This window comes from Eschrichtius robustus, chromosome 11 (genome assembly GCF_028021215.1).
Source record: "Eschrichtius robustus isolate mEscRob2 chromosome 11, mEscRob2.pri, whole genome shotgun sequence".
Lineage (NCBI taxonomy): Eukaryota > Metazoa > Chordata > Mammalia > Artiodactyla > Eschrichtiidae > Eschrichtius > Eschrichtius robustus.
This window is the reverse complement of record NC_090834.1, coordinates 14452863-14477753: the sequence shown is the minus strand read 5'-3', so window position 1 is coordinate 14477753 and position 24891 is coordinate 14452863. Positions and strand designations below refer to the sequence as shown.

At 45.6% G+C, this 24891-nt stretch overlaps 2 protein-coding genes across 2 annotated transcripts; one reads left to right on the top strand and one right to left on the bottom strand.

The window, feature by feature from the left end:
- Positions 1-4664: 4664 nt before the first annotated feature.
- Positions 4665-14710, top strand: CD3E (CD3 epsilon subunit of T-cell receptor complex). Its single transcript, XM_068555748.1, has 9 exons — positions 4665-4700; positions 4813-4921; positions 7170-7190; positions 8307-8321; positions 11028-11057; positions 11472-11678; positions 12510-12677; positions 13210-13256; positions 14088-14710. The coding sequence occupies exons 2-9, from the start codon at positions 4873-4875 to the stop codon at positions 14142-14144; spliced, it is 594 nt and encodes a 197-aa protein (XP_068411849.1). The 5' UTR covers positions 4665-4700; positions 4813-4872; the 3' UTR covers positions 14145-14710.
- A 5958-nt stretch (positions 14711-20668) lies between these two features.
- On the bottom strand, positions 20669-23841 carry CD3D (CD3 delta subunit of T-cell receptor complex). Its single transcript, XM_068556006.1, has 5 exons — positions 23719-23841; positions 21867-22085; positions 21283-21414; positions 20956-20999; positions 20669-20734 (listed from the first exon to the last, which is right to left on the bottom strand). Exons 1-5 carry the CDS (start codon positions 23771-23773, stop codon positions 20669-20671), a joined length of 516 nt encoding a protein of 171 aa, XP_068412107.1. The 5' UTR covers positions 23774-23841.
- Positions 23842-24891: the final 1050 nt, after the last annotated feature.

The window sequence follows — 24891 nt, the reverse complement described above, 5'->3', positions numbered from 1 at the left end:
AGAGAAAAGCCCGTGCACAGCAACGGAGACCCAACGTAGCCAAAAAAATTAAAATAAAAAGAAAAGAAGTAGCCTTGAAAGCCAGTAGTGAGGGGAGATCCTCCCAAAGGGCAGAGCTTCTGGCATTGTACCTGGTCATCCACTTTATGGATGTTTGAATATATAGAGATTCATGCACAGTGGTGGATGGCTTAATTTATTGATCAGGGGTTTTAAATAAGATTAGAAGATTGGGAGCAAGAAAGTATGGAGAAGAGGCATATGTATGGACCAACGGGCATCATTATAAAGTGAGTAGGTCTTTGTGTCATGAGTTAACACCCACCAGAGAACATCCATCATGGAAGAGGCACTACAGCACAAAGTAGAAGAAAATGACTTGGCCAGCTAATGTCAACTAGCCTCTGTCCTCAGCCACCCCAACACAGGGACAATGGGGTTATGAATGCAGTAACTATTGGTGGCAGTGATGGAGGCTATACCTGGTTACAATAGTGTGAGTTGCCACTCACCAAGGCTGATCTAGTTACTGCTGTTCCCGAAACAGAGTCCAGTGCTGAGGCTGCAATTTGGGACCATCCTTGGGGGAAACCAACCAGCCACTTCCTGGCAAGATGATTACATCGGACCCTTCCAAACCAAACCTGGAAAGGACTCAATTCATTTGATAGGAATTGATAGATATTCTGGGTACGGGTTTGACTTTCTCGCCTGTAATGCCTCAGCTAGTCCTACTATCCAAGAGTTCACATACTGTCTGATCCATAAGCACTGGATCTTGCATAACATCACAACAGACCGTGGGACCCACTTTATAACAAAGGTATATAGACGTATGACAATGGGATCCACTGGGCCTATCATATACCACACCATCCTAAAGCTGCCAGCCAATGGACCAATGGAATAGCCTTTAGAAGACATAGCTAAGGTATCAACTTAAAGATGACACCCTGCAGCCTGGGGCACTATCCTTCAGGATGTGACATACATCTTAAATCAGTGACTATAGGGGCTTCCCTGGTGGCACAGTGGTTGAGAATCTGCCTGCCAATGCAGGGGACATGGGTTCGAGCCCTGGTCTGGGAAGATCCCACATGCCACGGAGCAACTGGGCCCATGAGCCACAACTGCTGAGCCTGCGCGTCTGGAACCTGTGCCCCACAACAAGAGAGGCCGCGACGGTGAGAGGCCCGCACACCGTGATGAAGAGTGGCCCCCGCTTGCAGCAACTAGAGAAAGCCCTCGCACAGAAACGAAGACCCAACACAGCCAAAAATAAATAAATAAATTTATATTTTAAAAAAATCAGTGACCATAATATGATACTGCATCCCCAAGACGTAGAATATATGCATCCAGGAAGCAAGGGTTGGAAGTAGGCCCATCCATATTTACCATTACTCCCAGTGAAGCATTTAGGAAATTTGTGTTTCCTGTCCCTGTAACTCTAGACTCTGAGTTTCTAGAGGCCATGGTTTCCAGAGGCAGAATGCTTCCACCATAATACACACCAAGAGTCCTATTAAACTAAGCTACACCTGCTGCCTCCCCTGCCAAGAGACCAGTAGGCAAAAAAATAATTCACTGTCCCAGCAGGATGAATCTCTCCTTATCATCATGAGGAGTCAGGGCTGCAGGGAGCAGGGAGAATACATATAGAACCCAAGGGTTCACGGCCTGAGAAGGCCATGCCAACCAGGGGCTCAGGCTCCCCAGGCTATGTCTTCTCTTAGGTCAGCAGAAGGGCTAGCTGAGGCCAGGAGCGATCTAGAAGAGTAATAAAGGAGGGAGATGATGAGTATCAGATGGGACCCCCAGAAGAGCTGTAGTGGGACTATAATTTTCCTTTCACAAGCTTCTCCAAGAAAAGAGATCAACCAGAACCCTGAAAAGGCTGTTTAAAAAATGACGTGAGGCCTTCCCTGGTGGCGCAGTGGTTAAGAATCCGCCTGCTAATGCAGGGCACACGGGTTCGTGCCCCGGTCCGGGAAGATCCCACATGCCGCGGAGCAACTAAGCCCGTGTGCCACAACTACTGAGCCTGCGCGTCTGGAGCCTGTGCTCGGCAACAAGAGAGGCCGCGACAGTGAGAGGCCCGCGCACCGCGATGAAGAGTGGCCCCCGCTCGCCGCAACTGGAGAAAGCTCTCGCACAGAAACGAAGACCCAACACAGCCAAAAATAAAAATAAATAAATAAATCTATTTAAAAAAAAAAAAAAGAGCTTAGTGGAGAGACCTGGGTTCCGGGGCCCGCACCCCTGGATGTGGTTGTGTGACTAGACAATTTATTTAAAAAAAAAAAATGGCGTGAAATTATTATACAGCAAGTGGATCTGAGCAGTGCAAGGGGTGACCTGCGTGGGTACTGCCCAGGTTCCCCCTTGAGGACTGCTTACCCCCCTGGCTGCTGGGAGGGTGTCCTCTGAAAGCCCACAGCTGAGCCCTTTCACAGACATCGTTCTCAGTGGAAGCAGCTGTAACACCCAAGTTCACACCTCTCTGGAACCAGCTCATAAGCAAAACTAGATGATATACCTGTGGCCTCAATTCAGGACCACCCTGACCGGTCATCCTGTTACCGAGTCCAAGCTCATACTGCTTGCTGCACAACAGACCAATAAATAGAGAGAGGAGTAACTGGGGAAAGGAATGGCCACTTTATTCGAAAAGCCAGCAGATGGAAAAGATGGGGGACTAGTGCTCCAAAGAACCATCTTCCCAGATTTAGAATTCAGGCTTCTTTTATACTGAAAAGGGAGGGTATAAAGTCCTGGTTCCAGCCAGACTCCAGAGGGGTTGTGTTAATTTCTTCCTTCCCGCAGTCATTCACAGGTGGGCCTGGTCAGGATGGTCCCTGTGAGCTAAACAAAGGTATTTTAGCTTAACGCTCATTACCTCGGAGGCAGGGTTCCCAGAGATGGGCCATTATGTATAATTTAAGCTTATAGGTAACATCACTTCAGTGATTAACTTGTAACAGAATACAAGGTTCTTCCCTATTATAATCCTAGCCTGGGAACTCCCCATGGGATTGGCTGAGCTCTCGTTGTAATTCCCCTTCTCCCTCTGCCAATCCCGCTTCCTTCCCTGACAGGTGCTGTTCCTGTGCTTCCCTCCATGAGCCACCTGCGCACAAATCTCCACGGCAAAGTTTATTTCCCAGAGAACCCGAATGATGACAACGTACATTTAGAGATAAGAAGGTAACCACCAGAAAAAAAAAACAGTTTACAAAGTTGAAAGTGGTTTTCTCTAGGGAGAGGAATAGGGCTGAGTCGAGGTGAGGTGAGAGACTGTTGTATGTACCCTTCTGTGCTCTTCTTTGTTTGTAACGTGCATGTATTACTTCCATAATTAATTTTTTCATTTAAAAATTTTAAAATGTTTAAAGAATTTGATGCTGTCATCCTCCTGTTTTAAACCTTTCCATCACTTCCCATTGCCCTTAAAATAATCCTTAGGAATCTTTAACAAGGCTTGCAAATCCCTCCCCATCTGGAACCTGCTGAGTTTCTGGTCCCATTTCTTACCTTCCTTCTCACTCTGTTACCTGCCTTTCTGGACTTCCAGTTTCTTGAATGCCTCTCTTCCTCATCTCCAGGCTCCAAACATGATGCTCCCTTTGACTGGAATACTTTACCTGCTCTCCCACCCCGCCCCGCACCTGGCTCACTCCTATTCCTCCATCAGGTTTCAGCTTAGATGTCACCCTGAGAAGGGTGAATTTCTCTACCCCCAGACTATATTAGGCCCCCCTTTATCACTCCCACAGCCCCTGTATTTCCTCTTTCTCAGCATCAATCTCCTGAAATAATCAGTTTAATGTCCACATTTCCTTTCATCCCCCACAAGGACTATCTTGTGACTGCTCAATTACTAGCACCCAGCACATACTACAGCATAGTAGATATCAAATATTTACTAAATCAATGAATTTCGCCAAAAGGTTTTCCAGTGTCCCAGCTCTGTAATCTGTGACAACTTAAATAACCTGTCTGAACCTCAGTTTACTCAAGTGTAAAATGGGGATGAAAATAATACCTACCTTAGAGGGTTGTTTTGAGGATTAAGTGAGATCTGTTGGTAAAGCCCTTAGCACGGTGCCTGGCACCCGGTAAGCATTTGATTGAGGCATGCTCAAAAATTAAGAAAGGCTGTATCCGTTTGCACTCACATCAGCAGATTCTGAGACTGTCACTCTTTACCCTTTCCAACATTGAATATTGTGTTTTTAAATATTTTTCCAAATATTATAGGCAAAAAAGAATGGCATCTCATGGTTTTAAGTCAACATGTCCTTTCAAGCCAACAGTTTTGCTAATAAAATGGCTGTGCCTTGCTGCCCCATGCCACATACGCCAGAAAGAAAGCAGCTCTTTGGTGCTCCTCTCTCTTCCTGTCACAGATTGTTTGGCGGGCAGGGGTTTCTGAGAAGGGAGCTCCCGACATGGGGGTTACATTGTGCAAGGCCCAGACAACTAAACTGCAGGTATTTTTCACAGCACCTTCAGGTCTCGCTCATCCAATGGGAGGACGTGGGGCCCAACTCTCCCCAGCCAACCCAGGTGGCTGCCTCCGCCTCGAACGTTTCCCAGTGACGTAGAACCCTGCAGGCCCAGAGGCCCCTCCACACTTCCTGTGTAGGCTTCAGAAACCTGCCTCCCCTCCCAGCCTTAGGTGCCTGCTTCGGAAAATGGTGAGTCTCCCTCTTACAAAGCCCCCTTCTTCATCGCAGCATTGGGAGCAATGGCCCCAGAGTCCTCATCTCCATCAGGGGTTTTGAAAAAGTCCTCTGGCTTCTTTTTCAGAAGTTATAAGCCAACTGGCCTCCGCCATCTTAGGTAGAGTGAGTGTCCGGTGAGGGAAGGATGCAGTCGGGGAACCTCTGGAGAGTTCTGGGACTCTGCCTCTTATCAGGTGAGTAGGATGGAATGAAACGGGGGGTGTTTCTCCAGACTGTAGAAGGCTCACAGCCTAACCTGGTGCTGCCCGGTGGTACCAAGGAACCTCATTTACTAGAAAATATGAAGTGTTTGTGCAATGTTAGCATAGGGAACCAGGGCTGGAGGCTAGTGTGTGCCCAGGAGACCTTTCAGAGAACAGCCAAAGGAAAGCAATTGGGATGATCATATCTACGGAAAGCAAGGCGGTCTTTGTGCCTCTGAGAACAAGCTCATTCTGTCAATGAACAACCGAGCCCTTAAGAACTAACACAGAAGAGATTAGAAGAGTTAACCTTCACTCTTTGTTGTGAGGAGACTAGATAGTTGAACCCAAACTCTGCACAGGGTATACAGCAAGCTTAGTATCTGAGACAATGAAACACCTCATAATTTTCAGTCTTCTTCAGTTGACCAAGAGCTTTCAATTACTTTAGTCCTTTTTGAAGCAAGGTGGAATATAAATTGATAAATAACCAAGAGCATTTCTATATCTCATAACAGACAAAGAAGATTCTTTTAAAGGTTTCCGTTTATTGAGTGTCAGATACCGTGTTAAAAAAATCTTTACACGTGTTAACTAATTTAATCCTTACCTCCACCTTGGAAGGTAAACGTTATATGTATCCCCTATTTTACAGATGAAGAAACTAATACTCAAAGAAGCTCAATAACTTGTTTAGAACCACACAGTTAGTAAGGGCTGAAGCTGATCTGGGAACTCAGGACTGCCTACAGGCCTGTGCTCTTAATGACAGCACGACATGAGGCCAGACAGCTCACAAGGGTTTTATTTCAGAGACCTAGAAACTGCTATCACAGCTGGGGCTCCCATCTCAGAGCTACAGCCATGGCTTCTCTACTTCCTGCTCCATCTTGGGTTTCTCAAGCTTGAATGTGCACACAAATCACGGGGGAAGCTTGTTAAATTGTAACTTCTGTTTCAGTGGGTCTGGAGTGGGACTGCGATTCTGCCTTTCTAATAAGCTCTCTGGTTTATTCGTCTGCTACTGGTCCAAGAGACACATTTGGAGTGTCAAGGGGCAGAGTGTGACTCCTTCAAGGAATTGGCTTAGAGGCCTATAGTATAAACTATGCTCTGCAGAGTGAGAGAGAGAGAGAGAGAGAATACCAAAGACCCAAGCACCTCTAGAGATTTGGCATCATGACAATGTGCCCAGTCTGCTCTGGTTAGGCAGGTGCGGGCCCCAGGCAGTTGGGAGGGGTGTCTCACCCAATATAGTGGCTGTTGATAAAAGAGGTACACATAAAACTTTAAGGCAGGACTTCCCTGGTGGTGCAGTGGTTAAGAATCCTCCTGCCAATGCAGGGGACATGGGTTCGATCCCTGGTCCGGGAGGATCCCACATTCAGCGGAGCAACTAAGCCCGCGAGCCACAGCTACTGAGCCTGCGTGCCACAACTACTGAAGCCTGCATACCTAGAGCCCGTGCTCCGCAACAAGAGAAGGCACCGCAATGAGAAGCCCGCCCACCACAAAGAAGGGTAGCCCCCGCTCGCCACAACTAGAGAACTCCCATGCACAGCAACGAAGACCCAACGCAGCCAAAAATAAAATTAATTAATTTTTTTAAAAAAACAAAAACTTTAAGGCAATGTTAGGGAAACTGGTTTTTATAAAGAATCCAAATTACTGCTAAGTGCGGGGACTCTGGAGGGCCCAGTGGAAATATGATGGGACTCTTCAAAGCACAGGCTCTAGTTGATAAATAATTGGTTTCAAATATTTCCATCTCTTTCTCAAGTAGGAAACAAATGGAAAAACCAAACCATCAGACAAGCAGGAGTCAGAGATGGAACAAGAATCTCAGTCTTTGTACCTAACCCAGAGCTTGTTTTTCTCCCACAGTCAGAGATTTCTTTTCAAAATTGTGGCTGGGCTGCAAACTTCTTTTGCTGTTTCTCCAATCTCCCCAGATGTACCCTCAACATTTTCTAACTTCTGTTTGCCAAGTGTTGTGTGTTCATGTTTAATGCTAGATGCTTTCTTCTTCTGTTTCATCCCAAATTGACCAGGAACCCGTGGTCAGTACGCAGCAGTCTTTGTCACTTATCTGGGGTATAGGAATAACTGTGATCCAGCAGTGAGTGGAAAGGACCTTAGATCTTCAGAGATGGGCAGACTAGGCCGTAGAACTTTTTCTGCTTGGAATCTCAGGCACTCACAACATTTACTAACTCTTTTTTTCTTATTTATTTTCTAGTTGGCGCTTGGGCAGAAGAAGGTGAGATATGCTTTCTTTCCTCGTTATGAAATCAGCCCAGTGTGTTTTGTATTTATGAGTGGAGTTTTCACTAGACCTCCCACAGAGCTCCCACAGATACCAATAAAAGAGGTTTCTATCATCTTCTCCTTTGCCTTTTCTTCATAAGTCTAGAGATAGTTCTAGCCAAGAAGAGGAATGCAAAAGAGATCATAGGAAATAATGAGTCTTAACTATTCAAAAGAAAAAAATTGAGACAACTAAAAAAGTGCAAACAGTTTTCATTTGTTTGCATTTCATATTTGATGGGAGATTTTTATAGAGGGTTTGTGGCTTGAATGCCTGCATGGAGATGCACTGAATAAGCCTCTGGGGCAGCATTTGAGTGCACATTCAGAATTACATGTCCAAATACTTTGAATGTATGTGCATATGTGTTCATGTGTGCACATACATATGAGTGTGCCTGCCCTGGACTTACTTTCTCAGTCATTGCAGAGAGTCAAGAATGTCCCAATATTGGAAGGCTTTCTATTCAGTCAGCTCCTCCAAACTGAGTGAACCAATTTTGTGTTTAAAGGCAGCCACTGGGCCAGTCTCCATTCCATTACACTGCCTAATTTGTAGTGTCCTTTGGATACTCTTTTTAATATATCATGGAGAATGTGTTAATGTTACATTATTGACAGATGGGATATGTCAAAAGCACTGATATGCTTCAGAATAACTCACCTCTTCCACATGTTATTGGCCATTTAGGGTTGATTTTGTTTATCATTTAATTTATGCCCAATACAGATCTTCTTCTTTCCCCAGCTTTATTGGAAGATAGTTGACATATAACATGGGGTGAGTTTAAGGCATACAATGTAATGATTTCATAAATATATTTTTTATATTTATATACCAAATATATATATTATATTCAAAATGATTACTTAGAACACTTTTTATAAATAATTAGCTACCAGTTGTTTAATGTAGGATCCTAAACAGCTTTTCGTATACAGCCATGGGGAATTTGAATATCCATTGTTTTCTAAAGGTTGAGGGAAGAGTCCTAACCCATGGCAGCAGGGTCTGATCTTAGTAGCTGATAGGAGTATTGCTAATAGTTTCTTATCATTTCCTTTTCAGATTTTGAAGAAACTGGTAAGAGGATTTTCACTCTGTACGACTTCCTTTCAAATGTGGAACAAAATGGTCATAGAAGACAATCATAGTAATAAATACTAAGAACCAGAACTATTAGAGGGAAAATACAATTATCTTTCAATGAGATGTGCCTAGGTTTGTTGCTAACTGTCAGGTCTGATTATAGCTGAGAGTGATGTGTATCCCTGAGCATCCATTCAGGAAAGAATACACATGTGGGTGTTGGAGCCACCATAAGTTTTTGTGTAAATCATGAATTCATTGAAAGCAGAGATGGCGTCTTATTTACCTGGCCCAGTGCCTGGCACATAGTAGGTGCTCAATGAATATTTTTTGAATGAATAAATGATCATACACGTGAATGCATCACTAGTTCCTTCCCCTCAAGAAGTTGATGATCTTGGGAATTCCCTGGCAGTCCAGTGGTTAGGACTCCACGCTTTCACTGCGGAGGGCCCAGTTTCAATCCCTGGTTGGGGAACTAAGATCCCTCAAGACAGGTGGTATGGTCGTAAAAAAAAGCTGATGGTCTTATTTGAACGACAAATAATTGATAATATAGTCTATTGCATGTTATGGGTAGATACAGAATAAAATATAAAGAGAAGAGTGGTCAACTCTACAGAGGATGGTTGGGGAAAGCTCCCCAGAGGAGGTGATTCTTGAGCTGAGTTTTAAAGGGTGTGCTTATATTTTAAGGAAGAATATCTCAGGCAGAGGAGAAGGCCATGTAGTGTGAGGTTAAGAGTCTAACTCTGAATCTAGACAGTCATATCTGAATCCTGGCTCAACTTCTTATTTGCTGAGTGTCTTTGAATAATTTACTTAACTTCTCTGTGCCATAGCATCATTACATGCGAAATGGAAATAATAATGATACCTAGCTTGTAGGGTTGTTATGAGGACTGAATGAGTAATTTACTTAGAACATTATCTGACGTATAGAAAGCAGGGGGTGGATTTTATCATTATATGGGAAGTATGCAGACTAATTAATATGCATTAAAGTTTATTGAGCATGTGTGTTCTAGGTACTGCCCTTAATATTTTACCTGAATTTCCTCATGTAGTTCTTCTAACTTCCCTATTCTACAGGTAAGAAAACCAAGGCTTAGAAAATAAATATATAGTCCAATCAGAGAGAGAAATATAAATGCAGATTTAGCTGATGCTGAAGCTCATCTTTTTAATCATTATGAATGTGTATAAAATTTTTGTGAGCATAGACATCTAGGCCCTTGTATGAGAATGTGTTGTTCTGATCTCTACTACTGCATTTGTGCCAAATGGAGTTGTGAGCAATTTCCTTTACATTGCTTTTCCAAACAAACACACCAATCAGAGTGAAACTTCTATTTACTTCTAAATTATTTTATTTATGATTTCTATTTTAATATTTCTAAGAAATATCAGGGCTGAAAAATTATTCCCAAATCAAAAGATTATAGACTATCTATTGTCATTATACTCAACTCCCAATTATTAGCAGATAGATACACCTGGAGAATGACTTGTTTACATTCCGTATGATCTCAGCTGGAGGGCTGACTGAGCAACTGGGGCAGAACTCTGTTCTGTTCTCCATTAGCAGGACCCCCAGAAGGAAAGGAAGAAAGTAACTAACACTTTTCTTGAGCATCTGCTATGCACCATCCATTTTCACCTTCATAATCCATTTAATTCTCACGAATACCCTGTAAAGTGGATGTTTTCTCTCCATTTCCCAGATGAAGAAACTGAAGCTCAGAGAAGTTAAATGATTTCCCCTTGGTCACACAGCCTAAAGCAAATCTGGGATTCAAACACAGCGCTACTGACTCAGCCCGGTGCTCTGTCCCCAACAGCACACTGTAGCAAAACACCCCCAACAGAGAGAGGGCTGTCTCTGAACACCACTCTCCACTCTTCCAGCTGTCATATACAGGCTCAAGCATAGCCTAGTGCCGCCCAGTGTCCCAGCCACAAGTTTTCCAGGAAATGAAGGTGCTCCCCAGCCCACTTCCCAGGGAAAAATTGCCTACTGTGGGGAATTTGGCTGGATCCCCAAATTATACTAGTGGATTTCAGTTGTCCACACCAATAGTTCTAACAAAAATAATTGAGAGTTGATTGCACTCAGATATAATTTAAAATAAAGTCACATTTTATTAGAATAACTATTTCCTTAAAATGTGCATAGTGCTTCACATAATTTAAGGGCAATAACAGAAAAGTGGGATGGAATAAGAAGAAAGATATTTGATCTCTGCTATGAGAGTTTCTGTTAGTTATAAGTAAGAACTTCTGAATAACGAAAAACAGGTAAGCCCAAGAATCAGTGATTCAAACATATGAAGGTCTTTAGCTCTGAGAAGACCCTTTCATATCTATCTGGAATATGGTTCTTGCTAATGCAAAAGAATAAGCTTGAAGACGACTGGAATTTTTCAGCTTTAGGCTTTTAAGGTTTTCTGAGCTTTAGTGGATCTAAATCTAGAAGCACATGCTGGTATATTCTCAGTTTGATGTATCTGAGTTGTGTCTATGAGCATATCTCATAGGACAAGTACATACCTCACCTTCAAGACTTGGAGCTCCCTAAAGAACGGGCCCTCTTTGGGAATTCTTGGGGATAGTATCTAGTTCCACTTGAAATTTTTCACCTACAATTTAAACTTAAACCAAGGTTATTTTCTTACCATTCCTTCCTTTTTTCATTTTCAGATGAAGTTACACAAACACAAACACTGAAATGTAAGTTTATCAGTCTTTTATTCTGCCCTATCTGATGATGCAAGTCAGTGGTTGGGAAGAAGGAACTGATTGAGAGAGATTAACCCCAAGAACTGAGGTCCTCCCAACCTCATATTTCTAACTCCCATTTTAGAAACATTACAAATAAGGACTGCTGTAGATTTTCTTTACTTCCAAGTCCCCATGTCCATGCCTAAACTCTGAAGTCACCTTCAAAACGTTCTCTAGGGCCCCTTCTCCTACATATCTCCTCTTTCATACCCCCTAGCCAACAGAGTTCCCTTTTGACAAGAAAATCTAAGATCTAGGAGGTCAGAGGACTTTCGCATTTGGTTGGTTCTTCTGCTACTAATTTGCCTTAAATATTGCTGGGTTCTCCCCTTAATTTCTCTTCTCTTTTCTCCCATTCCCCAGTATATCAAGTCTCCATCTCTGGAAACAGCGTAAAGCTGACATGCCCTGAGGATACTGTATCTGAGGAAATAACTTGGAAAAAAGATGATATAAAAATGCCCCATTATGACAACCCACTGTTACTGGAGGATTTTTCAGAAATAGAGAACAGCGGTTATTATACCTGCTCAAAGGAAGAGAATCATAAGCTCTACCTGAAAGCAAGAGGTAATATAGATCTTCAGAGCAAGCACTATTAGACTCTTTAGGGAGGACCATTTCTAAAGGGCATTCTCAATATTTCCCCTAACCCAACTCACAGTCTCCTGGCATCTTTGTGCTTCTCCGACACTCAATCCGGGACTGTCTGGGGCCACACAGCATCAGTGTTTTCTGAAATATAGATTAAACACCAATATGGGGCTGTCTGGGTAACCTCAGTCAGCTCTAGATCTAAAACTACAATGTCCCAAGAGACAAGATTGGGTCCTTTGCATTATATCATGTCCAGAATTACGGGACACCAATATTAGTTTATCTGATGCTTTATCCAGAGAGGAATTCTTCAGGATTTACAAAAAGGACTCAAAGCCACTCTACTAAAATGTCATAAACTAAGGCATAATAATAAGCAATAATGATAGCTAACAATCATTGAGTGCTTATTAAGTTTTAAGCACTATACCAAATACTTGCCAGGGCTTTTCACACCATCCTCTTAACCACCGTATGGGTTGAGTGCTATCTTACTCCCATTTTATAGATGAGGAAACAGAGGTTTTGTGAGTTGAACACACATTTCACAACTTTCACAGCTAGTGAGTAGCATGGCTGGGACTTGAACCCAGGACTGTCTGACTGCAGAACCTCTACCCATACACACCACAGTTTGCTTGTTGTTATAAACGTGTTGAAAGGGGGCAGGGGGTGTCTGACCATGGCAGCCAGGTGAGTATTAAAGGAAGAACGACCTTCATTTTTTCCTTCCTCATCTCCAGTGTCCTGTGTCTTCCTTTCTGTGTGATTTCTCTTCTTCTCTCCACACTCCCCGCCCCACAGTGTGTGAGAACTGCGTGGAGGTAGATCTGATGGTGGTGGCCACAATCATCGTAGTGGACGTCTGCGTCACTTTGGGCTTGCTGCTGCTGGTGTATTACTGGAGCAAGAGCAGAAAGGCCAAGGCCATGCCTGTGACGAGAGGAGCGGGTGCTGGCAGCAGGCCCAGGGGTAAGACCATGGAGGAGATTCCCGCCAAGGGGGGATGTCCAGCCCAGGCCAGGATGGGCTGGCAAGTCCAGGGCTAGGTCAAGACAGCTTCTCTAGAACATTCACCAGTGTGGCCAAGATCTTGACAGAGAGTGTCCCATTTCAGATCACTCCTGTCCTCTCCACCCTTGAAAAATGCAAAAACATTTACTACCAGGATGGGCTTCTTCAAGTGCCTGTCAGTGTTCTGGAGTAATCAGACTCCACCCCTCAATCTTTGGGGAGACTTTGGGACATTAGTTCCTGCCTTTTCCTTGCCCTCCCGACTCCAACCTGTGGGAAAGGAAACAGTGGAAGGACCTTTAGCTGAGGTCACAAATGATAAGGACAGTGTGGGGTCATTAGAGATGGGATGAAAGAAAGCAAAGAGAAAGGGCAGCTGAAATAGAAAAAAGAAGTAGAGGGGAGTTCGCCCTCCTTGATCTGGGTCTCATTCTCACAAGATTGGTGTTTCCTCATGGAAATGAATCCTTTTCCCTTCCCTCCTCTGCAGGACAAAACAGGCAGAGGCCACCACCTGTACCCAACCCAGACTACGAGGTAACAAGGGATAAAGTGGGGGGAGGGGTCTTTCTAGGAGAGAAGGGGACAGATGGGACTGTGCATCTGGCCCATCAGACACTTCAAATCCCCTCCCTCAGGGCTCCAGGACAACCCACCACGTGCCCGCCTCTGCATCCATCATGGTAGAACGGGGCCATCTCAAAGGCTGCAGGGTTTCCACAACCACGGGTGGTGGGGGTGAGGTGCTGCTCCTATTTCTCTGGCTTATTCATTAGCTGGGTGACAGCCATGGGGAATACCATACACCCAGACTCTAGCATGATAAACTTATGACTGATGTTCCACCGGCATGCACCTACCAGTTGTTGGAATATGAAAATATTTCACTGGTGAATAGCCCCAAGCTTCCTCCATCCTCCATCCCCAGCACACACACTGCCAGACATCACAGCCCCTCCCCCACTGGACCACCTCTAGATTGGACAACTGAAGAGTTACTGCCTGGCATAGCAGAGAACCACCAGGATTGTTCTGATTGCTCGGTGTATGGGCACTACCAACTGTTAAATATTTTGAATATCACACCTGGACAAACTCAACAAATATTTATTGAGCACCAGTCAAGAGTGTGCTGTTCACTTTCGCAAGAGTGACTTCATTTAATTCTGAGAAAAGCCCTGAGAGTTGGGTCTTTAGTTTTCCATTTTTGAGATGGGAAAACTGAGGCTCACAGGAGGTGACCAGATCAAATCTCTTACCAGTTGAGCCTGCCTCCTGACCCCTGGTCTAAGGTTCTTCAGAGGCCCTTCTTTCTCAGGAGTGACCTCTTCCCACCCTGCTGACCACCCCTCTCTATTCCACCCCTAGCCCATCCGGAAAGGCCAGCGGGACCTGTATGCTGGCCTAAATCAGAGAGGCATCTGACAGCTCCTGAAGACACTGTCTCCCACTGACCCAGGTCTGGCTCCTCTCCAGGACTGCTACTCTCTGTTCCCTGGGCAAATCTTGGACACCACAGGAGAACTGTTCCTCTGCCTTGTGGGGAACTCACACCCGCAGCCTTGTCCCCAGCGGCCTCCTTCCTGCCTTCTCTCCTGGACCCCATCCAAGGATATTGCTGCCTCATTATCCTTTGAAACATCATCACTACTCACCCCTCACACCTGGCCTGCCCTCTTATCAGGATATTTATTTCTGTTCTTCACATACCCCCATTCCTTCCTGCCCTGTTGGCTGTTACTTCTCCCTTTGGCTCCCTCCTTCTCCTGCATAGAAGTTGCCCCATCCCTAACTATTCCATCTACATTTCCTTGTTTCTAGCTCTCTTTGGCGACCCTCTGTGGGAATGGACTGGGTAAATGCTGGCAGAGGTCCTGCCCTGTTCACAGACCCTGGCCCAGATCTAGTCCTGTGCCCCTTCCCTCCCTGTCTCCACAGCAGGCCCCTAGACGGTCATTTGCAGCTCCATGAATGTGCAAGGCTCCTTTTCAGCTGAGAGAGAAAAGAAATAAAGTGTATTTGGCTGAAAGAGTTGCTGTCCCTCTTCTCTGGGAGGCCCTCAGAGGCTGCCTCGTTTCCTAAGACAATGCAGGTCCTCCCTTCCTCTGACTATATTCCCAGCTATGACCCCAAATGCCAGTACTACCTGTTTTCACAGCTGAAACAGGCATTATCTGAAGCTCTCTTTGGAAAGGGCATCAGGGAATAAATCAAAAGAGAGAGAGAGTGAAAGGGAGGGAGGGAGGGAGGGAGGGAAGGAGGGAGGAAGGAAAAGAAAGAAAGGAGAGAGAGAGAAAGAAAGAGAAAGAAAGAAATGATCGTTTGCCTAACGTCTTTTGGAGAAAAACATCAAGGATGGCAGAGAGTGCCTGATGGGTCCCTGATGGAGTGGTCAGCTCAGAAAATGGGTGAGACAGAAACAGAGGCCTTAAAAGGTAGGTGAAGGCAGCAGACAGAAGAGAGGAGGTGAAGGGGAGGCAGCAGACACACATTTCCTCACTGCCTCGAAAAGGAAGCGCCTCCACGGAGCTGGGGCTGGGGAGGGGAGGGGAGGGGAGGAGGTGCTGCCGGGCAGGCCCCTCTCCCTCCACTGTGAGAGGCAGCAGCCTGCAGCCCAAGGCGGGCTGTGGTTTAGCGGCCAGGATGTGGGCTGCACTCTGAGCGAGGGACGGGGTGCAGCGCAGCAGAGACTCATGTTGTGGGAGGGTTTCTTTCCACTCTCCCAGGGCACACACTCAGCTTGCAGAGAGAAGACGCCAGAGCACTGAGGACCTCTCAGCCCAGCCCAAACCAGTGGGCTCTCCTTGCTCCCTCTCTGCACTCAGAAACCTCTCTGCTGACCCCAGGACTACTGAAGAGTGTGACCACGACTCAGAAAAGCCCTTTGTCGTTAGCAGTCTCCACATACTGGACACACTCGGCCCTGGTCTTGTGGCTACAGTTTCTATTTGTTGGTCCCTGCTGAAGCTGCTTCTCTCCCTGTAAGCACTCAGCACTCAGGCTCAAAAGGAATCTCTGTGACGTTGACCATCAATAGCTGCTGATCAGCAGGCTGGCCCAGGGGTGGCAGTTCTGTCCCAGGTATATTTGATGCTGCCCAGGCAAGGGAGGTGTGGCTCAGCATAATGAAAGCAATAATAGCTAACACTTAGGAAGCATGTACTCTGCTCTAGAAATTGTGTTTAGCACTTTACAAGCGTTATCTCATTTCATCCTATGATGACTGACCGACAAGGTAGATGTCCTTATTTTACAGATGAGAATAGGGGGCTCAAAGAGGGGAAGTCATTCACTCAAGGTGCACAGTTAGTCAGGGACAGAGCTGGAATTAGCAGCCAAGGCTGTCCAACTCCAATGCTCTGAACAGCTACCCAATGCTGACTGTGATCATTAGAAGTGCTCTCCATTTTCCTGACTTTAAAACTCTGTATTGAATTGCTTAGGTATTCCTTCCATGAGTGCTTTTCTAATCACTCGTGTGACAGACCAGCACTGTGCTAAGTACTAAAAGGATACAAACAGTTCCTGTCTTCAAGGAGCTTACAATTATATGAGTGGCCAAGTATGCAAAAAGTTAAACAGTGACAGAACCAATGTGAGTAAGCATAGAAGTGCTATAAACGGTGTTGTCAGTGTTCCCAGGAGGAACTGGGAGAGCTGAGGTGGTCAGCAAAAGCTCCATGGAGGAGGAGAGACTTGATCTGGGCCCTGAAGGGAAGGATGGAGAGAATTTGAAGACAAAGGAGAAGGCACTCCACTCACTGAAGATGAACTAGATAACCAAAATAGCCCTTTAGCTATTAAACTGAATTCAGAGTTGAAAACCTTTCCACAAAGAAAACTCCAGACCAAGATGGCTTCCCTGGTGAAATCTATCAAACATTTAAGAAAGAAATAATACCAATTCTATACAAACCCTTTCAGAAAATTGAAGAGAGAATACTTCCAACTCATTCTATGAAGACCAAACTTATCACGTGCAATGCTTAATATTATGTGTCAGATTGGCTGAGCCACAGTACCCAGATATTTGGTCAAACACATCTCATTGTGTTGTGAAGGTACTCTTTAGCTGAGATTAACATTTATATCAGTCGACTTTGAGTAAAGCAGATTACCTTCTATAATGTGGGAGAGCCTCATCCAATCAGTGAAGGCCTTAAGAAAAAGCAGACTGAGGTCCTCTGAGGAAGAGGGCGCTCTCTCTGTCTCTAGACCTTCCTTTGGGCTCAACGTGCAACATCAACTGCAACTCTGTTGCTCTGAAGAACCCTGACTAACATACCCTGATATCAAAACCAGACAAAGACATTACGAGAAAAGAAAGCTGCAGACCAATATCCCATATGAATAGATGCAGAAATGCTTCACGGGCTCCCCTGGTGGCGCAGTGGTTAAGAATCCACCTGCCAATGCAGGGGACACGGGTTCCAGCCCTGGTCCGGGAAGATCCCACATGCCGCAGAGCAACTAAGCCCGTGCGCCACAACTACTGAGCCTGCGCTCTAGAACCCGCGAGCCACAACTACTGAGCCCGCGTGCCTAGAACCCGTGCTCTGCAACGAGAGAAGGCACCGCAATGAGAAGCCTGCGCACCGCAACGAAGAGCGGCCCCCACTCACCGCAACTAGAGAAAGCCCACACGCAGCAACGAAGACCCATCGCAGCCAAAAAAAAAAGCTTCACAAAATTTTAGCACATTTAATCTAATAATATACACACACAAAAAAAAATACATAATGACCAAGTACAGTTTATTTCAGGAATGCAGGATTGGTTTAACAGATCATGCCATCAATGTAATTTACCATATTAACAGACAAAAAAAGTAAAACCATATAATCATCTCAATGGATACAGAAGAAGCACTTGACAATCCTCAACAACTATTTTTGTTTAAAATTCTCAGCAAACTGGAAAGAGAAGGGAATGACCTCAACCTGTTAGAGGGCATCTAAGAAAAACATACAGCCGACATCATATTTAATGATGAAAAACAGTGCTTTCCCCCTAAGATCACAAATAAGGCGGGACTTCCCTGGCGGTCCAGTGGTTAAGACTCCGTACTCCCAATGCAGGGGGCCTGGGTTCAATCCCTGGTCAGGGAACTAGATCCCACATGCCGCAACTAAGAGTTCACATGCCGCAACTAAAGATCCCACGTGCTGCAACTAAGAGCCTGCACAGCCAAATAAATAAATATTTAGAATGGACCCAGAACTTAAAAACAAACAAACAAACAAAAAAACCACAAATAAGGCAAGGCTGTCCTCTCTCCACTTCTACTCAACATTGTACTGGAGGTTCTAGCAGTGCAATGAGCCAAGAAACAGAAGTAAAACAGATCCAGATTGGAAATGGAAAAGCTGGAAATAAAAAACTGTCTTTATTCACAAACAACATGATCAAATATATGGAATATCCAATGGAATCTACAAAAAAAAAAAGCTACTAGAATTAATAAATGGGTTTAGGAAGTTTTCAGGATAGAAGATCAATATACAAAAAGTAATTGTATTCCTATACAATTTCAAGGAACTACTGGAAATCAAAAATTTTTAAATAACATAAACAATATCATCAAAAATATAGTAAAACACTTAGGGATAAATCTGACAAAAGACGTGTTCATGGACTGGAAAACTCAATATCATTAGGATGTCAGTTCTCTCCAAACTGATCTATAAATTCAATGCAATCCTGATCAAACTCTCAGCAGGCATTTTGTAGTAACTGAGAAGTCAATTCATATGGGACTGCAAAGAACCTAGAATAGCCAGACTACTTTCTTCAAAAGTTGTATCCCAGCCATTCTGCTCCTGAGTATTTATCCAATAGAGATAAGAGTGTATGTCCTTGTATATGAGCATATGACTTATATAATGATTTATGTATGAATGTTCATAGCAACTTAATTTGTAATAGCCAAAACCAGGAAACACTCAAAAGACAATCAAGGAAACTGTCCAGGGTATTGGGTAAGTTCATACTTATCAGTCTTGGTGATGTTTCACAAGTGTACACATATGCCAAAACTTATCAAATTTTACAAGTTAAATATATGTAGTTTATTCATGTCAGTTTACTTCAGTAAAGCTGTGTTTTAAAAGCACACAAAAAAAGAGAGCTGAAGGGACCCAAGTTTCCAGAAGGGCTCAGGTGAAGGTCAGTGTTTCTCATCCTTGGCTTCACATTAGAATCACCTTAAGCAGTTTGAAAAGTCCTGATGTTCCAACCCAGTATAATCAGCATCTCTGGGGGTGTCACCCAGGCATCAGTACTTTGAAAGCTCCCCAGGAGATTCCAATGTGCAGTGAATTTTGAGAACTGGTGAGCTGTAGAGGGGGACATAAGGGTATATGAGGAGCACAGGGTCAAAGGAAGTGTGCAGGGCATGGGAAGGACACAAGTATTGGTGCAATGCAACCTGTGGAAGAGTTGCCCAAGGTGGAGGGATCCAGTGTGAAAATGGGATCTAGGGCTAGGAGGACTGCAGCAGTAGGGTATAAAGGGTAGGAATGAATCACAACCATGAATGAAACATGTGTAAATTGGAAGTTCATTCTGTCTCTAACAAAGTTAGGGTCTGTGTGTATCTTGAGGAGATAGTGGGCAGAATCATCCAGATCTCTGGCTATGTGGTTGTTAATAATTTTCTCCTTTGGGAACCCTGGTCTAAGAAACTCCCACTCTTGGGGACTTCCCTGGTGGTCCAGTGGTTAAAATTTTGCCTTCCAGTGCAGGGGGTGTGGGTTTGATCCCTGGTCGGGGAGCTAAGACCCCACATGCCTCGCAGCCAAAAAACCAAAACATGAAACAGAAGCAATATTATAACAAATTCAATAAAGACTTTAAAAATGGTCCACATCAAAAAAATCTTTAAAAAGAAAACCTCCCATCTCTCATTAAACTGTTCTGAAGTTTATTGAATTACTCTTATGCAGAGAAAAAAAAGAGGGATTCCCACACATGGTAGACAGGAATGGGCGTAAAGGACACAAAAGAATAAGTAGCTTCAATTCTTCCTCTAAACCAGAGATTCTCTGAATTGAGGCTGCTTCAGAATCACCTGGGGACACAAGAGTGTCCCCAAGTGGGACCCAAGTGTGTATTTTTTAAATAAATCCCAAAAGTTTCAGAACCACCACTAACCCAATGGCTAAAGATGACATCTATTGAAAATAACCTAATTCCCCACCCAGTCTCAGACTCCAGCTTTCCAAGTGGGTGGAGAAGGATAGTATGTTTTAATTGATGAAGAGTTTCTGATGTCAGTTTACTATGCAGAAGGCAGGGGTGGGGCAGGGACAGGTTCTGCGGAAAAAAAGTAGAATGGTACCTTCTATACAGGGGAAAAGGGTACTGAAGGGGCCTTGGCTGAGACCTCCTTGTAGGTAGTGGCTGGCACTCCACAGGGGTCATAAAGCCAAGGCCAGCCCCTTAGCAGAAATGGGACTTTGTCATACACACTCTCGGAGCCTTGATAAGAAGTGATCCTCAGGACCTTTGATGTCTCTGCCACCTCCGCTCATGATGTCATGGAAACTTCTGAGTGGCTGTGTCCCTAAACACAGCAGCCCGCCCTCCACTGTGGTGAGGAAGTCAAAGCCGTAGAAGGGTTATAATAGGGGACTGGAGCCAAGAGAGTGTGGTGGGGCCGATCCTGCACCCAGGGAGCCCACCAGGACAGAAACACCAGTGGGTCAAGATGTGGTGGGAGGCTGTCCATCACACGGTCCATGTGGGGCAGAGGAGGGAAGTGATGAAGGAAGGACACAGATGGGCAGGGAGAGCAAGGGCCCAGTCAAGTCAGGGCCACTCCCATGCCTTGTCCTGGAGCCTTCAAAAGTCCAGGCGCCTGCTGAGTGAAGGAGGACAGCTTTCTTGGCTGAGCAAGGAGAGAAGGTCCAGTCGATAACCAATGAGCCTAGAAGCCACCAGCCTCAGGTTCACTTGTTCCGAGCCCAGTTCTCACCAAGACGACTGTACTGAGCATCATTCCGATCTCGAAGGGGCTAAGAGATGAGAAGGAGAAACAGTGAGGCAGTGTCAGAACTCTCCCAGGGAGAACCCCAGCAGACCCCAGAGATGAGAGCTCATTCCTGGCCTTTCCAGACTCCCCAGTGATGAATTCCCCACTAGGACCTTCACACACATACACATTAAACCTAGTATCAGGCTCTCCATCCCCACTCACTCCTCCCCCCATTCTCATCCTTTTCCCCTCAGGGCTCACCTGATAGAGCTGGTCATTCCCCAACAAAGCTTGAGTGTCAGCAGCTAGAAGAACCAGGGAAAGAGAGTCAACAAGGGCCTAGGAGATGGGACAGTGAGACCCCATGAATGCTGCAGGGGGACTGCAGCTGGTCACACCCTTGGAAGTCTGCATGAGCCATATGGGCACCTAAGTTCTGTCAGCAACCAGTTGTAGGAGTCCTTAGGAGGTTGCAATAGTGACCCCCAGATGAGACACAACCCACCTCCAGCCCCATTCCTTAGCAGGTACACACTCATACCCACATTCACAGCCACAAGACACACATGTTCTGTCCCTTCCACTTACCCCTGGAGAGCCTTCCAGTCTCGTGTCCAGCAAAGCAGTAGACTCCCAAAGCAAGGAGCACAGTGGCAATGATGTCGGTGATGACAATGCCTGCCAGGGTGGCTGAGTCCAGCTCCACACAGTTCTGGCACACTGTGGGGGAGGGGAGGCCGAAGGAGAGGTGGAGGGTCTTCAAGATCAGGGAACCATCTCTGCCTCTTAGGGCAGCCCCAGGGTCTCTCATGCCAAGACCCAAACTTGGAAAAAGTCCTGCTGAGAGCCTTGCTACATCTACCTCTAACCTTCAACCCAAGAAATCCCTGAGGAGAGCCAAGAAGTTGTCTCAGCTTTGTAGGAACTTAAACAAGGCAGTAGGCCAACCACTCTCCCAACCAAGCCCCTACAGCTTGGGTCACAAGGTCCCTATTGTTCTTTTGCCATTAAGCTATTTCCCACTCAGGGCTCCAAAATCTGGCTCATACCATTACGAGAGCAACCCAGTTTGTTGAGAGCACAGACTGGTACACCAGGGCTCCTACACCTAGAAAGTTCTCATATCCAGAGGCCCCATCCATTCCAACCCAAAGGGTCCTGGAAGCACATACTTCGATAGTATACTTGCAGAGTAGATGTTTTCCTGGTTTTTCCATCTGTCCCATTGCACACATACACTCCTCGTGGGTCCAGGTTGCGTTTTCCCAAGTCCATAGTTTTATTGTCTAAGGCCAGTTGTCCTACTGTTCCTTCTAGCCACGTGATACTGGTACTGCATCTCAAAAATACTCTGTCCTCAAGTTCCTCCACAGAGACATTTAAGGGGCTCACTAAGGGAAAAAATACCACAGTTGGAGCCAGCTCTTTGGTCTGCACCAGACTCCTTGTTCTGCTGAGGCTCATACTTAAGAAGGACCACTTCCCAAGTCTAGAATAGTGCATGGTTTCTAGTGAGAAAGACGGAAGTCACAAGAGAAGTGCTTCAATAGGCCCCCCACAAACTGCAGGGACCAAGAAGGACATGAGGATACAATCCAAACAGAGGACAGGCCCTGATGGACATGGAGCAAAAGAGGAAAACGTGGAGCTGGGTTGATCCAAGAACCTTCCTGGAAATGTGTTCAGACCACTGATTAGAAGTAGGAGGGGAGCCCAGACTGCTAAAACACCCAAGAGATATAGAAAGGCAGAAGAATGGTACTCAATTGGAGATGTCCACATTTTTTTCTCCAAGAAACCTTCTAATTCTACTTCCCAGCCGCCTGCAACACTCCCACGTCAACCTCTCATCTTCTGCCTCCTCGCCCCACCCTTGCCCCAACCACTACCAAGGGAATGGTACTACTAAAGCCTTTCCTATGGCCAGTGACGGCTGGGGGTAGGAGAGAAGCTAATATGAATTACCATCCCAGTGGTCCGAAAGGGGACCTAGGGCAAATCCCATGTAAAGATTTTTAGTTGTTCTACACTTGCTTAGGAGGAGAGGGACAGGAAAAAACTTTTTATTGAATCTGTTCTTGGGGCTCCACACAGGTCAAGTCTTGTGGGGAGTTTAAGGGTTGGAGGTATGAACGGCACCTTTCTAGATCCACTGAACTGCTGTGACTGAGAGCATCTCCACAGCCCACAGAGGCACTGGAATCTATATCTCCAATCCCAGGAAAAAGTGGAATCTACATTCTTCCTGAGATTCATAGTCAGTTACCAATTTGGATAGAAGAGCATCCTCTAGAAAACCCCCCGAAGAGCCATTTCTCTTGCCTCTGTAGCAGGTCAGGAGAAAATGCATGTATTCTCAGGGAGATACATGTACATCAGATGCTCCACATCGCATAGTCATGTATTCCTTGGGGATCCGTTTCCAATGGAAATCCTGGATGTCCCAAAGACGCTGACTACTAGGGTAACCATTCATCCCAGTTTGCCTGGGATTGAGAGAATACCTGGGACATGAGAGTATCAGTTTTAAAACCAGGCAAACGTGGATGAGTGGGTCATTCTACCAACCCAAATCTGCCCTCCCTCCTGCTCAGCCTCAATTTAACTTTTCTCTTAAAGCATTCCCCTGAGTGCTGGGCCATGGCCCCAGGTGGGACATCATGATGGCCAAATGACCAAGAGTCCTGGATCCCATAGGCTCTCTGCCCTAGAAGGAACAGTGCTCCCATTACCAGCCCTAGGCTAAGGCACGCACATACTGCAACACTTCCTACAGATCTCTGGCCTAAGGTCTTCAGGGAGACATTCAAGGCCAAGATGCACCCCTAGCTGGAGTCAGTCAGAGCCAAGAGCCTGTGCTTCCCAGACCCTGTGCTACATCCCAACATGGACCTCCTTGACAACGCTGCCTGGTGAATTGAAGCTAGCATTGAGAAGGACTTTCGAGTGGACCACATTCCAGGTGGTAATGTCCCCCTTAGGTCCCTTCTCCAAGATGCCCCCATCCACCCAGAGAAGCCTTACCTTGGGAGAGAAGGGCAGCCAGTATCAGGCCAGACAGAAAACTTCTGTGTTCCATCTTCCAGCAGAATTCATCCAGTAGACAGACCCAAGTCACAGAACTATCAGCCAAGGTGAAAGCCGCCTTCCCCCAACTGACTCATGTGTACCCGGAAAAAGTAAAGGGTGGCGGAGGCACTAGAAGACGCCTATTTCTCTGCTCTCCACTGTTGGTGATGGGAGGCTGCCAGGGTAGAGGTAGGCTGGGGGTGGGGTAGGAAGGAAGCAGGTGCAAATCGCTCTTTCTCAGAGCATGGAGGGTGGGGGAGGGGTAGAATGGGGAAGCAGACGATATGGAAAAGGTTGCCTGGACTTCTAGGAAGTAAAAGGAGATTCAGGGTGTCCTTTCTTGAGTCACTGATGAAAAACAAGAAATTCTGAGTTCCTGTCAGCAACATCACTACATTTACTCACCACCTAAAAACTGCCACCTATCAAAACCCTTGAGACAAGCTGTGAACTCCATCCCATAAGCCATATCAGCTAGGTTCCTCCCTTTCCTGGTCTTTCCTGGGACCCTACCCGAGGTCCTCCTTGGGTCGCCTGGGACACCAGACTAAATAGCTTCTTAGCAGTGGGAGTTTGAGCTTTGGGAGGCCCCTAATGAGAGATTTACATCCTGGCTCCAATACTGTCTACCTGCTGGGTCTGAGCCAGTCACAGAATTCTTCAGAGCCTAATTCCCTCAGTATCATGAGAAGAATTCGAATGGAATGTTTCCATGGTGCCTGACACTTCATATGTTCTCAATAAGAGAGAGAGTTATTAATAACAATATGATTAACTCGCAGCACAATTGAGCCTCCCCAGGAGACAAATGGACTTTTTTCCTCTGGGCTATGGAAATCCCAAACTGTCTACACTGTCGCAGTTAGACTGTAATTTATCTGAGGGCAGAGAGCGTGCATGTCTCGCTCACTTCTGTATCACCAGCACCTGGCCTGTGTGTGGCACATGACGAGAGCTCTGTACATTTTTGTCAATTCACTGGCTGACCGGCTGAGGGGCCTGAGATCTTGGGAACGCAGCTGACCCTAGTCCTTGGAAATGTATGGTCCGTCTTGGTGGAATTGTCCTACCCATTCCTTTCCAGGCAGGCACCACTTTGATGAGCGCATCTCAGAGAGCAGTGAAAAA